This window comes from Larimichthys crocea, chromosome XII (genome assembly GCF_000972845.2).
Source record: "Larimichthys crocea isolate SSNF chromosome XII, L_crocea_2.0, whole genome shotgun sequence".
In the NCBI taxonomy this organism is placed as follows: Eukaryota; Metazoa; Chordata; class Actinopteri; family Sciaenidae; genus Larimichthys; species Larimichthys crocea.
In genome coordinates, this window is record NC_040022.1 from 26,353,012 (window position 1) to 26,366,736 (window position 13,725).

General features: G+C 45.3%; 2 protein-coding genes across 3 annotated transcripts; both read right to left on the reverse strand.

Annotated features, from left to right (window-relative positions):
• Window positions 1–1,356: 1,356 nt before the first annotated feature.
• On the reverse strand, window positions 1,357–5,537 carry si:dkeyp-69e1.8 (GTPase IMAP family member 4). Its single transcript, XM_019269573.2, has 3 exons — window positions 5,238–5,537; window positions 4,821–4,957; window positions 1,357–3,584 (listed from the first exon to the last, which is right to left on the reverse strand). Exons 1-3 carry the CDS (start codon window positions 5,242–5,244, stop codon window positions 2,763–2,765), a joined length of 966 nt encoding a protein of 321 aa, XP_019125118.2. The 5' UTR covers window positions 5,245–5,537; the 3' UTR covers window positions 1,357–2,762.
• Window positions 5,538–7,055: 1,518 nt separating this feature from the next.
• On the reverse strand, window positions 7,056–13,256 carry hmgxb4a (HMG box domain containing 4a). 2 transcript variants are annotated; one of them, XM_019269572.2, is made up of 14 exons: window positions 13,140–13,158; window positions 12,667–12,744; window positions 12,510–12,581; window positions 11,367–11,503; window positions 10,904–10,979; window positions 10,230–10,817; window positions 9,947–10,150; window positions 8,915–9,117; window positions 8,525–8,606; window positions 8,378–8,442; window positions 8,202–8,298; window positions 7,955–8,118; window positions 7,738–7,860; window positions 7,056–7,647 (listed from the first exon to the last, which is right to left on the reverse strand). In XM_019269572.2, exons 3-14 carry the CDS (start codon window positions 12,544–12,546, stop codon window positions 7,603–7,605), a joined length of 1,821 nt encoding a protein of 606 aa, XP_019125117.2. In that variant the 5' UTR covers window positions 12,547–12,581; window positions 12,667–12,744; window positions 13,140–13,158; the 3' UTR covers window positions 7,056–7,602. The 2 variants fall into 2 exon arrangements, with proteins under 2 accessions (XP_019125117.2, XP_019125116.2); XM_019269571.2 differs by lacking the exon at window positions 12,667–12,744 and having other exon boundaries at window positions 13,140–13,256.
• Between the last annotated feature and the right edge of the window lie 469 nt (window positions 13,257–13,725).

Consider the following 13,725-nt stretch of genomic DNA (forward strand, 5'->3'; position numbering starts at 1 on the left):
ATATTACAGGAAAAGTGTTGTTGATTTTACAGTTAGGGTTGTTGTTTTATTTCACATTTTACTGTATAAATACACATTTCTGCTGTTTTGCCATAGAATTGACATGAAATTTAAGGTTTACTTTTAAATAACGGCATTTTACTGTAAAGTTTACAGTGTCTTTTGAAATAATACCTTATACTCTGTATAACTTCCTTCAAAATACTATATAAAAAATAGTTTTGCATGAAATGAACAGTGTTTTTTAACGTTAAGGTGCGGCCGTCGGCAGCGAGGACGAGGAGGAGAAGGAGGAAGGAGGAAGGGAACGTCCGCTGTGCTGTTAAAGGAAAAAGTGTGTCATCTTGTTTGTTTTTCCTTTTTTGGTTTTTGCTTGTCTTTTCCAGGCCCATAGGGCGCGATGATAACAAGTAAAATATTGCGGCGGTGGCGTCCACGTCCTCACGGTGGACTGCTGACGCGGGACCACAGACGGCCTTTAGAACAACATCTCTTCAGCCAGCCTCGTGCGTTAATGACAGCTCACTGCTCTGCCTGTTTGTTCACATCACATTTGACATTTAGTTTTAATCTCTCATCTTCATGAACTGTCTGTATCATATCTCTGCTCTCTCTCTTTCTTTCTCTGTGTGTTATCCGTGATGTGTATCCACTACGGCTGGATAATATTTGGACAGGTGTTCCCTTTATATACATTCACTTCAAGGCGCCCAGTGTTTCTATTTGACGGCTGCTCATAAAAAAAAGGCAGCATATCGCGGTGGATTCTTAAGCCTGTACTGTATACTGTAGTCTATATTGTATGTGTAATCCCTGACAATAAAAAACTGTTTAGCACCAATTTTCCTTTACTTTTAAAACCTCCTTTTTTTCCCTGTTTCAGACAACTGTGGAGGCCACATCTGGAAGACAGATGTAGTCCCAGAGCTTTTGACTCTCTCTCTCTCTCTCTTGCATTCGCTGCTTCTCACTCACTCTCTCTTTCTTTCTTTTTGGGAAACATGAGAGCTCGGCTAATTCTCTCTCTCTCTTTCTTTTCTGTCTTTCCCTCCCACCCCCGGGCCGGACCACCCACATTCGGAAACGCCTAGCTGTTCCCGAGGCAGAGCCGCCGGCAGTTTAGAGAGAGCAACTGAGACGGAGAGAGAGAGAGAGAGATGTAAGGATGGGTTATGACTGACGGTTTTAGCAGAGTATCAATTACATCAATGTCAAAGCCGTAACCTGCCGTGGGATGTTCGTTCTAACTTTATCTGCTCCCCTTCGACACATCTAAAGCGTCTCTGAGAATAAGTCTTGAAATTCATCACACCAACATGAAGCACTTTAAAGAGTTTTAAAGAAACAACAGTGAAATGTTTGTAGAAACAGCTTTAATTTGCTTCGTGAGCAGGAAATAAGTGACTCTCGGTTCAGCTCAGTGTTTAAACTTCTCCAATATAAAAGTCAATGTCTCCACCGTGTGGATGTCTCTCAGTATTGCCTCTTTACAAAAGTGTTTCCACGTCTGAATCACTGCTTTTTAAAAAAAAGTCTAAACAGGGTTTAGAGAATTACGGCCACGTGAAACATTTATTTGAAATTATAAACTTTGGCACTAAAAATCGGTCAATCAAAGCGTCGATGCTCTTAATTATTTATAACTTTAAGCCTTAATATAATCTGAACAGGTGAGTTGTATATAAATTCACCCTCAGTACAGTTGTCATGAACGGGGAAATTAGCTACAGAGACCAAAACTGTTTTTTGTACCAGGCTGTAAACATGTTTATTTCTGCTGTGAAGTTGGACATTTGGACATGGGGACTTATGGAGACTGACTCACTTCTGGAGCCAGCCTCAAGTGGACAAGAAGAGGAACTGTTCATACGAAGCTGATAAAGATTTTAATGGTTAATGCTGGTTTGTGTTGTCAAGTTGTGACGAATCTGTCTGGCTGGTGTTTATCCTCCAACGCTAAAAGTTGTAGGAACACTACTCGATTTTTTTTCACTTCACGTAAGTGACGTAAGTGTTTTTCAGCTCGTTGTTTCGGTTTGTTTTCTGGTCCGTGTAACATTGGGCTCTGGGTACGATCACCCACGAGATAAAACTGGACCCCCTGAAAATCTCGAAAATGTGCAACTAGTAGCACCAACCAAAGAGATTTTTCAAACCTGGCAACCCAATCTATGTTCTTACTGATCCATTAACCATCAATAAAGATATTTAGAGATTACAATATGCTTGCTTGGCAAATGGTGTATAGAAAATATGTAGCTCAGTGGTCAAGCGTAAATACTTTTTGGGGCAAGTGCTAGCTGTAAAGCTCATAGCTTAGTAACATGCTGTGTCTCAATTCGAGTACTTCCACACTTAATACTTGATATTTTGAATACATAAGTGCGTTCACGTTGTCAGTCATGGTTAAAATTAAGTGTACTGCGAGTACCCACAATGGTACCCACAATGGTCGCCATTTCGTCTACATAGAGGAAGATGAGGAGTTCCGGCATTGAAAAATTAGTGGGCGAGGAAGCTGCTGGAGCTGAATATACGAATGTTTTATATTTATATTTTGGCAGTTGGACGTTGATGCTAATGCTCCAACTGGTTGCAGTTTCTCAAAGAAGAGGAAGAAGGAGCGGCCATACTTGAACCGAGACAAAACTAAGCTGCCGAAATTAACGGAAAGTTACGGAGAGTGCTAACGGAAGTATCCGAACTGAGACTAAGCAACAGTGAACAGACTTTTAAGGTGCGTAACACGTTAATATATCAGATTAAGTCTTCTTAGTTTTCTCCGTCTTTCGTCTCTTCACCTCCGTAGCGACCGATCCCACCGTGGCCCCCATCATACCTCCAAACGGGCCTCCCACAAACAGGCCGACCAGCGCTCCCAGCAGGGCCTCTCTCCTCACCAGGGTGGGCAACCACGTCATCCAGCCTGCCAGCTTCTCCCACAAGCCCCAGAGAAACGATGGTGGTGACGGAGGAGAGGGGAAAATATTATCCACGTCCACGTTCAGGTCGTCGACGCTCCTCTCTGCCTCATCGCGGACTGCCTCCATCTCCTCTTCTGTTACGTCCGCCTGGTCGTTGTCTCTCCTCTGCCTCGCCATCTCCTCCTGCCTCGCCCTCACTCGTTCCTCGGCCTCCTCGTACAAAGGGCAGCTGAAGTGTCGAGTCCCGCTTTCCGTCACAGCTTGCTCCACCTTCTCCAGCAGCTCCTCCACAGCCTTCCTCTCCTCTGGTTCTCCGCCCCGGGTTTCCAAGGTGTGGTATCGATCGCCGCATCTTTCCACCAGCTCCTGGAGGTCTTTACGCCACGTGGCGAGGTACGCCTCCAGCGGCTCGTCCTCCTCCAGCTCCTCGGTGTGGGTGAAGAGCAGGATGGTGTTCGCGCTGACCGCAGAGGCACCGAACAGCTCCGTCAGGACGTCAAGCGCCTTCGTCTCGCCGTCAGCCGGCTGGTTCATGGGGACGCACAGCAGGAAGGCGTGAGGTCCAGGGCTGGATAAGGCGACGAAGGACGATATGTGTTGTCTCCTTTCGCTTGGGTCGCACTCTGAGCCGAACCAGGCGGGACTGGAGACGACCACGACCTACAGAGACGTGACAAAATCAAGGATGTTTATTTGATTTGATTTGAAGGCTCAAACTGATACGTTACGGTCGGGAATCTTTTTTTTAAATGTTTCAGTTAACGGTTTTCGAGAAAATCACCAAAAAGAGCGGGAACATTTAAAAAAAAATTCCCGCTCTTTTTGGACGGAATGTTTGGATCTAGACTGAGTCACATGACCGCTAGAGTGGAGAGAGAGAGGAAAACCTGTCAAAAAAATGATTTTTAAACTGCTCTCAGTCGCACAAATTTCACTCTACATAAATCATTTTAACATTAAATTGTAGGAAAATTCATGCTCCTTGCTCACATTATCTTACTGAAGCTGTCAGACTTATAGTTTAGACTCAGTGAGCTCATAAGCGTCAGGATCACCCACCAACTGCTGCATTTACTCCCATATTAACCGAGAGCAGAAACTTCTGGAGGGAAGCAGACGTACCAGTTTTTTTTACTTCGCTCTAGAGGTCACATTTTTTAACTTTAGCCACATAGATTATATATCAACTTGTTCAACAACACCTCAGGATGCTTATGATCTAATCTATTCATTGATACAACCTATAGTTTGCTGACAGCTGTCTGTTGTTCGAGGGTTACTTTTGAGGCTTTCTTTCTCTCGCTCAGCAGTTTAAGCTGACGGTTAGCTCCATAGCAGTCGACCAATCAGAGCTGCCATTTCTATTTATAGCAGTTAACTTGTCGCTGGTTGCTGGGCAGAAATTCACAAAGCTAACTTTAATTAACTTAACTGAAGTTGCTGAAAACACACACACACATCTGTGGATGACTTCTTTAATTCTTTCTAGTGACTCAAGCAAGTGGCAAGTGCCAAAAAACTGCAGTTCCTCTTGTCATCCACTTGAGGCTGGCTCCAGAAGTGAGTCAGTCTCCATAAGTCCCCATGTTCAAATGTCCAACTTCACAGCAGAAATAAACATGTTTACAGCCTGGGACAAAAAACAGTTTTGGTCTCTGTAGCTAATTTCCCCGTTCATGACAACTGTACTGAGGGTGAATTTATATACAACTCACCTGTTCACATTATATTAAGGCTTAAAGTTATGCAGGATTAACAACGTGGAGCTTTGACTGACAGGTTTTATACAGTTTATGGACTTGTCTTTTATCTCGTGCGACTGAGACCATAAACTAATTTGGAGACAGTTTATTTTGGTAATAAACCCATTACATTGCCCAGGTGTGTCCTCCTTACCTGTCTACCTGCCACCTCTCCTCTGTGTTTACTGCATCCTGGATCTTTGCCCTGCTCACAGTCTTGCAGGCCGAGGATGGAGCAGACTGCTGATCTCTTTCCTGCCCCGGTCCGACCCAACACCACCAGCCTCAGGTCTGACACAACAAACACACACACACATGTAACATATATGCGTTTACATGCAGAGTAGTTTTAATCATGCATTGGTGCCATTAAATGTCAATAAAAGTGTTAAACTGGTCTGTTTTTATAGTTTCTGCTGACTGTCAGCTGTTGTCGTGTCTAAGCAGTGGCAGCGCCCTGCACAGCTGCCGCCTCTTCTCGTCGTAACCCCGCACAAACCCCGCACACACGCCCCGCACAGTCCTCCTAACATGTGTCACAAACATTTTAAAAACGATGAACGCAGCCTACCGGACATGTCTGCTGCGTGGTCTCTGTTTTTCACTGTTGCACCGGAGGATGGACCCACTTCCTCGTTCCTGCAGGCTGACTCGGCCCTCCTGATCCCGGACTCACCCGTGACTCACTGGCTCCAGCTGAGGCGGATCAAACCGGGGCTCGGGGACCCGCCCGAGGTCCGCCCCATGCAAACATGACAGGACAGTTTTTGATATCATGACAGCGCAGCTGAGTCATGTCGTGCAGACTCTATTGTGTGCAGCAGGATGTCGCACACGTTATATGTCGTTGCAAGTGCAATTTAATTTGCAACAGCATCAGAGCCTGAGAGGAACAACAGCTCACATCCACTCCATGACCTCAGCAGCTGGAGACAAGCGGCAACCTCCTGCTGCTGGGAAATGAAGTGAAATACCAAAAAAAACTGCAGTTCCTCAAACGTCCACTTGAGGCTGGCTCCAGAAGTGAGTCTCCATAAGTCCCCATGTTCAAATGTCCAACTTCACAGCAGAAATAAACATGTTTACAGCCTGATACAAAAAACAGTTTTGGTCTCTGTAGCTAATTTCCCCGTTCATGACAACTGTACTGAGGGTGAATTTATATACAACTCACCTGTTCAGATTTGCATCAGTGGTTGACGGTTAAAACAAGTCACTGAAAAGCATCATAAAGTCAACAAGAGATGGTGTTTTCCAACCAACTCATGCAGTTAATGTTCGATTAGATTAGATTAGATTAGATTTACTTTATTCATCCCACCATGGGGACATTTTACTTGTTACAGCAGCAGAGGAAAGAAAGAAATTAGAAAAAAAAGTAGAAAAGGCAAAAAAACACAACAGACAGAAATATCTATAACCTACAATAAACACGAAAAACAATCAACCTTCAAACAGACAAGTACTGAGGATAAAAGTGGCATGATATATAAAAAGAGTATTGTAATGTAAAGTGACCATAGTGTGAGAAATACTGCAAAGAAAGTGACCATGATACAAATATTACTGCAAGAGTAGTGAGCATAATATAAATAATAACTGCAAGGTGTAAATGAAATAAAATAGAAAAGAATAGCAATGAGACCTGAACAGGAGACTACAACATGATCAGGTGGTTCAGGTATTAAGTCTGACAGCAGCGTGGATGAATCTGCTCCTGAAGGAGCTGCTCAGGGACCCCACAGCGTCATGTAGGGGGTGAGAGGTGACGTGATGTTACACAAATCTTTCCCAAACGGCAAAAATCAATGGTCATTGTCTTAAAATGAGCACAGTTGTCATGAACGGGGAAATCAGCTATAGAGAGAAGTGATCCATGTTTGATCGACCTGCACCGACTGATGTTTTAAACTAACCCGCCCGAACTTGGACCGCACCAAATAATTGTGAAATATTGTACCCAACCCGCTTCCTGACCCGCATTTTAAAAAGTAGTCTATACTTTCTCTACCTCCTGTAGAGCTTGTGGCATCTTCGCGCCAGTTATTCAGCCAGTAAAGTCTGTGTATTTCACAGAAACTACATAAATTACAAAACTTTACTCGGCATCTTTATTTCAAACGACCCGACCGACCGCGACCCGAATATCATTAAAAATATTGTTTGGTGACTCGTGACCGCGGGCTAGAGACTAAAACTGTTTTTTGTACCAGGCTGTAAACATGTTTATTTCTGCTGTGAAGTTGGACATTTGAACATGGGGACTTATGGAGACTGACTCACTTCTGGAGCCAGCCTCAAGTGGACGTTTGAGGAACTGCAGTTTTTTGGCATGGAGGTTGACATTTGGTCTGAAAAGTAAAAAACAAACAAACTTGAAGCTTCGATTGGGAACATTTTATATTTTAATGTTGCCATTTTCAATAAACGTCTGACAGTGAGTTTGTTTGTTTGTTTGAAGAGCTCCCGATCACAACAGCGATCGATCACTTTCCTCCTACAGTACAGTCGAAATCTAAATGGTAAAATATCAAACGTATAAAAACAGCGAGAGGCATGACGGCACTTTTTTTTTTTAAATAAAAACTAAGCAGGCGTCAAATATATTACATTATGTGGATGATGACCAGTAGACCTAAATGTTCCTCCTGTACACCTCAGTAAAAAACAAAAATCAAACAGTCTCATTCAAGCGTACACTCATTCATACGACATCACACTGTACAGTAACAATAAAACTAAGCTGACATGCTGAAAGAGAGAGAGAGATTAACGTGTTCAGTAAAATGCTTCATTTAAAAATATAACAATTAGAAAATTAAGAGAACAAAGTCTTTAAAAAAATACTTTAAAAACATGTTGACACTAGAAATATCCAAGTTTTCAGTGGCTTAAATTAAAGTCCTTTAAAACGACTAACGGCTCCACGCCGTCGCTCATAGCCCGGGCATGATGTAGGCGATGTTGTCCAACGTGTTCGACTGAAAGACAAAGAGAGAACAATCGTTATGATGGATTATCGTGAGGTTAAGACGATGAAAAACAGCTTTTCATAGGTGTTTATACTGTACCAGGACGTTTCGAGGACATCCGTTTAGCTGTGGTATCTGTGCTGTGAGGCAGGTCAGCGGTCCGAGCGCACACAGGATGGAGTCCAGGAGGACAGACAGACTGCCGGACACCGCCACCATCCCCTGACGCGGAGAAACACACGAGTAACGCAACTTTTCTACCGTAAATCATGTTGCTGCGACACTGACTTGTGCTGCTGAAACTGTGTAGTCGTACCTCTGTTTCCTGTAGCCGGTGCCCGATCAGAGACAGGGACTCTCCGAGTAGCTGCAGGTGAGCTGCTGCGTCGATGGGGTCGACGTCCGGGACTCGTGCTGGAGATAAAGACACGGTGCCGGGCGCTCTGGTCGGTGACACCATCCCTGTTCCCGTCCCTACGACTGTCACGATAAACAAAAAACAGTGAGGATGGCGAACGGCTTCAGAGGACGGGGTGGAGAAACAATAAATCCAGACGAGTCACCTTTGCTTTTGCTCTCGGGTGCGCTCTTGTGTTTGACGGTGGTCGCCTCGGCTTTGTTCTGTTTGTGCTGCAGGTACTGAGCTTTCTGCCTCCAGACCTGAAACACAACACGGGACGTCAAACAAACAAACCTCATTAAAAAACATTAAAGACGCTTTAATCAAACACAAACTTACTAGTTTGTCTTTCTCGGGCATCGCCTTCCAAACCTCTGCCAGCTTCTTGCTCAGCTCGCCGAACACTGCAGATTAAAACACAAACATGTCGTTTAAAATCAGTTTGTTTCTTTTTTAGTTTACATGTCACATTGTTACGTTACCCACCCAGTCCAGGCTGCTCTGCGTTGATGTTCACCCTGTACTCTTTACAGAACACCTGATAGGCTGTTGTGTTCTTCTTCTTGGGCTAAACAAGAACAAAACCAAACGATGAATAAAACATTAACCAAATAAGGAAGCCGTTAGCCGGCCAGTAAAACTATTCAAAGTGTGTTTGCATACTCAGCGATACAAAACCACACTGACAGATGTTGGTTTCATGTGTTACAGAGCTGTGACGGCAGCTTCAGAAAGCGGGTTGTTGGTTTAAAGCTCATTTAAAAAAAGAATATGTAACAAATTTACTGGAAATACAAGAGAAACGGTCGAGGTACAGTGTGACGAGGACATATTAACCACTAGGTGTCAGTGTTGCGGTGTCGAACAGTATCCCACCTTCTCCTTCTCCTTCTCGTGCTTCTCCCGATCTTTCTCCTCTTTCTTCTTCTTCTTCGTCGTCGTCGTCGTCGTCGTCGTCTCCGTCACCCCGTCGTTGCCTTGGTGATGGTGTGGAGGGACGGGCGTGCCCATGGCGTACATCGGGCCGACGGCGCTGTGAGTGACGGTGGGATGGGAGTGGCTGTGGCCCCTCGATGAGTCTGAAGAAAAAATGTTACATGAAGATGAAATTTAAAGGCGATGACGTAATAGGTTCAGGTTCAGTTTGAATTTTTAAATCACCGTGGTAACCTTTGATTTGGTGGCAGTCAGTCAATCAGTTGTGTTGGCAGTACAGTAAATAATTATCAAGCTATTAAGGCAAGAACCACTCAACTAATTAAAGAGAATCAACGGTCCATCAATACTTCAGAAAATATCAAGAATGTGTCTTCAAGAGAAGTCACAAAAACCATCGAAGAGATGAAACTGGCTCTTCCCCGGGAATATAAGAAGGACCAGACACATCTCAACATCAACTGTTCAGAGGAGACTGTGTGAATCAGACCTTCATGATCGAATTACTGCAAAGAAACCAACGACTGAGAAAGACCAACAACAAGAACGAACCAAGAAACACAAAGAATGGACATCGGACCAGTGGAGATCTCGACTTTTGGTTCAAACCGCAGTCTGTGTGAAGGTGAATGGATGTTATCTACATGTGTGGTTCCCACCCTGAAGCATGAAAGAGGAGTCGTGATGACGTGGAGGTGCTTTGCTGGAGATTTATTCATAATTCAAGGACAGAATTTCTACCAATGACCAAACCATCCCATGAGGTTTGAGTTTAGTGGAACCATCATTTGTTTTTCAACAGGACAGTGACCCCAACCACCTGACCCTAACCCAGTTGAGATGGTTTGGGATGAGTTGGACCACGGAGTGAAGGCAGAGTCTTGAAGGGAACTCCTTCATGACTACTGGAAAACCATTTGAGGTGACGACCCGATGAAGCACACTGAGATAACGCCAATCTGGTTAACTCACCTCCGAATCCTTTGCTGTGCTTCTTGTCCTTCCCGCTCTTCTCCTTGTCTCTGTCTTTCTCTTTGTCCTTCTTCTTCTTGCTCTTTTTGCTCTTCTTCTTCTTCTTCGACAGATGTGTGTACGAGTCGTCTATAACCAGCTCGCCGGCCTCCAGTTCAGCTCCAGACGAAGAGCTGTCGTCTCCCATGCCGCCTCCATAATGACCTGGACGACAGAGAACACATCGATGAATGTTGGTGAATAAAACATGCGAACAATCAAACGTAGTTTAGCACCATCTTACCTTCCACCTCCACCTCTTTCCCCACCACAGGTAGAGGATCTCGACTCTGCTGCACCTTCTTCTTCGCCGTCTTCGAGAGCTGCATCCTGTCTCGGTCTTTCTCTTTCTTCACGCCTCCTTTGGATGAGTGAGGCGTGTGCGGGAAACTCTCTCCTTCCTCTCTCTCCGGCGACATGATGAGCTTCATCTTCAGCCCGTCCGCCTCGCGTAACGTCAGCGGCTCCTCTTTGGGAGCCCCGCCATGGAACAGAGACGACTTCGAGGACGAGGAGGAGTGCTTCTTTGAGGACGACGACGACGAAGACATGGGTCGGGAGTGAGAGAAGGAGTGGCTTCCTTTGCTTCCACTGCCGTTGCCGCTCTCGCGCTTGCGGGCCTTGGAGGAGTGCGAGGAGAAGGAGGGGTACGACGGTTTCTTGTGCAGATGAGGGCTGGGGTCCGAGCCCGTGGCCAGCGGGGAGGTGATGGCCTGAAGGAGGCCCATCGCTGTGTCTGTCTGGTTGGAGGACGAGGGCGAGGAGAGAGGAGGGGAGCGGTCTGCAGACTTGTGCTTCTTCTTGTGTGGAGGTGGACCTGAACCATCGTGGTCTGATACAAGAACGATAAAGAAAGAAAGTAAATACATCTGCAAGAAACATTTATGTGTCTCATTAAAGGATTAAAAGACGTCTCACCTCTGTAATAGTAGTCGTCACTGTGTTTCTTCTTCTTTTTGTGAGAGTCTCCTCCAAGCATGAAAAGTTCTGAATCCTGATTTGGAACGACAAAACAACTTGATATGATTTTTGGACCACCGGGAAGAAAAAGGTTTTCAGACAAATGCCAAAGGGGAATGGAGCCGGTGTTGTGCCAGAACCGGAGCTTTGTAGCGCAGCATTGTAACCAGGCAAGAAGCGGCCGGACAAGAGTAAATCTGGGACTGACTTTTAGTGGCTGGTGAGAGCTTGGTGAAATAAAAGGCTGAAAGACAGACGCCGAGCTGGGCTGACTGCTGTTGGACTAGTCAGTAATATTAGCTATGTCTTGTGTTGTTGACCTCGCTTGATGTTTGGCTGTAGTAATATAATCATAACAAACACGTGTACAGCTGTCCATATTTACCAATGTGGTATTACACTCTGAAACTTGGAGGTGTACCTTGGAGCGTTTCTTGGAAGACTTTCGGACCTGAGCAGCGATCTCCTCTTCTTCCCTCAGCAGGTCCTTGTATGACCTCCTCTTCTCTCTCTGGCTTCGGCCGGCTACGAGGCCTCTGTCTCCTTCCATCCCCGCATCTAGAGAAGAAGAAGAAGAAGAGGAGGAGATACTTTTATTAATCCCAAAGAGCTCATACACATGCAAATGTGGAGAGAGATGGTAGAGTGATGGACAGCCACCCAAAGCGGTGCCCTGCGAGTAGTTGGGGGGTTCGGTGCCTTGCTCAAGGGCCCCTCCAGCTACTAGTCCACCTTCCATACTGGACTTGAACCGGCCACCCTCTATAGTTGCACGATACCCACGATACCCCGCGGTGCCAAATCGTAACGGTTCCTACTATACTAGAAGTTCTACACGACGGTATTACCAGTGCCAGTTTCCGCCTCTACTCTCCTCTGCATGCTACTCCCTGTAAACAAACCAACACGGCAACTACTGCGACCGAACTACACAGCTGCTCAATGATTGGCTGTTTGCCTGTGACTGGTGACGTCCGGGGGATTTGATAGGCTGTTTCCGCACGCTGGCTCCGCCCATCTGTTAGCTGATTCGTGGGTTTCTGCCGACAAGAACGAACTCCATGAAGACAGCTCGGCTTCGATAGAAACTCGCTTCAAAACAAACAACAAGTTAAAGTTCTGTCTCGCCCAGATGTGCGCACGGCTTACAGTCACAAACACGAGACGACACACTCGCCGTGGCAAAAGCGCCAGGCCCCGAGTCGTCGACATCGTCAGTGGCAACCATTAATTTTGCTCAAAAAAACTCGTTGTTTCAAACTTGTTTCAGTCTAATTCTTACTTCACCAGTATTATGTTTATCATGCAGCAAACAACAGTATAAGTCATTAATAAGTATTTATAACTTGTACAAACACGTTGCAGTTCATAATAATAATGCAGTATCGAGATAATGCCCAGAACCGTGATACTTTATCTGGTGTAGTATCGTGACAACTCTACCACCCTCTGGCTGAGCTACTACCGACCCACGAAACCCAACGAAAGAAGCAAAATAAATGTAATAAAATCTGCAAGTTTGCACAAAGAAAAACACAAAAAAAAATGCATGTTTCATACGGACCCATTCCTCCTTTGCTCTTGATCTCCTCAAAAGCCATGAATCCTCCTCTGTTTATGTGTCATAAGGCTGGACCTGTAAAGTGACAAACACAAAGTTATTTAAAAACAAATGAGAGCATCTTAATGTCAAAGTGAAGCATCAGAACATGGAGCTCCACCTCAGTAGGTGCTCGGGTTGTTACAACTATCCGTCCTTTAGTGCAGCATGAGCGGTCAAAGCAGCCTGGAGTGAACCGCTGGAGGTAAAAACTACAATTTAACGTTATAACACGATAATAATGTCGTATAGCTTAGAGCACAGCAGCTAAACAAACTCCCGCCTACTTTCATAAAGACACACAAACACACCCCCTCTCGTTTTACGTTGAGCCTCCACACAACATCCCCCCACCCTCCTCCACCAGCAGCACCACCACTCGCCGAGCGTGCCTTCAGCTTCTCGGTGACGGCGGCTGAGGAAAGCCCGAGGCTTTCACCCACAGCTTAGGCCGCTGCCGGTTGAAGTGCACAAATGACTGAATTTCACACGCGTTTAACTCCGCGCATGTCTTCATCTGCTCTGGGGTGGCAGCGTGTGTACTTTACGAACATAATTCATGAAGGAAATAACGTGTTTATTAGATTTTACTACCTCTATTAAGGGGCTCCAATTTACGCGGGTCCGGCCGCCATCTTTTATTATCATCGGCGAGACAACAATACGTGTCCGCGAGAGGGGGGAGGGGCTTCGGGGTAACGGCCAATCAACGCGGGCGGGAAACGGCCATATTTGTAGTCCGTTAGCTACAACTCTGATTATAAAAGGCGCCTAGCGCCCAAGATGAGAACTACAAAAAGATAATCTCATTTAATATGTGAATATTCATATTAAATACCAGACATGGGACCAAGTCTCACATGTGCAAGTCTTTTCTTGGGCAAGTCAAGTCCAAGTCACAGGCTATGTCAAGTCAAGTCAAGTCCTGTAATAGGTCAAGTCAAGTCAAGTCACAGGCTATGTCAAGTCAAGTCCTGTAATAGGGCAAGTCAAGTCACAGACTATGTCAAGTCAAGTCACAGGCTATGTCAAGTCAACTCAAGTCCTGTAATAGGTCAAGTCAAGTCACAGACTATGTCAAGTCAAGTCACATGCTATGTCAAGTCAAGTCAAGTCCTGTAATAGGTCAAGTCAAGTCGCAGACTATGTCAAGTCAGGTCACAGGCTATGTCAAGTCAAG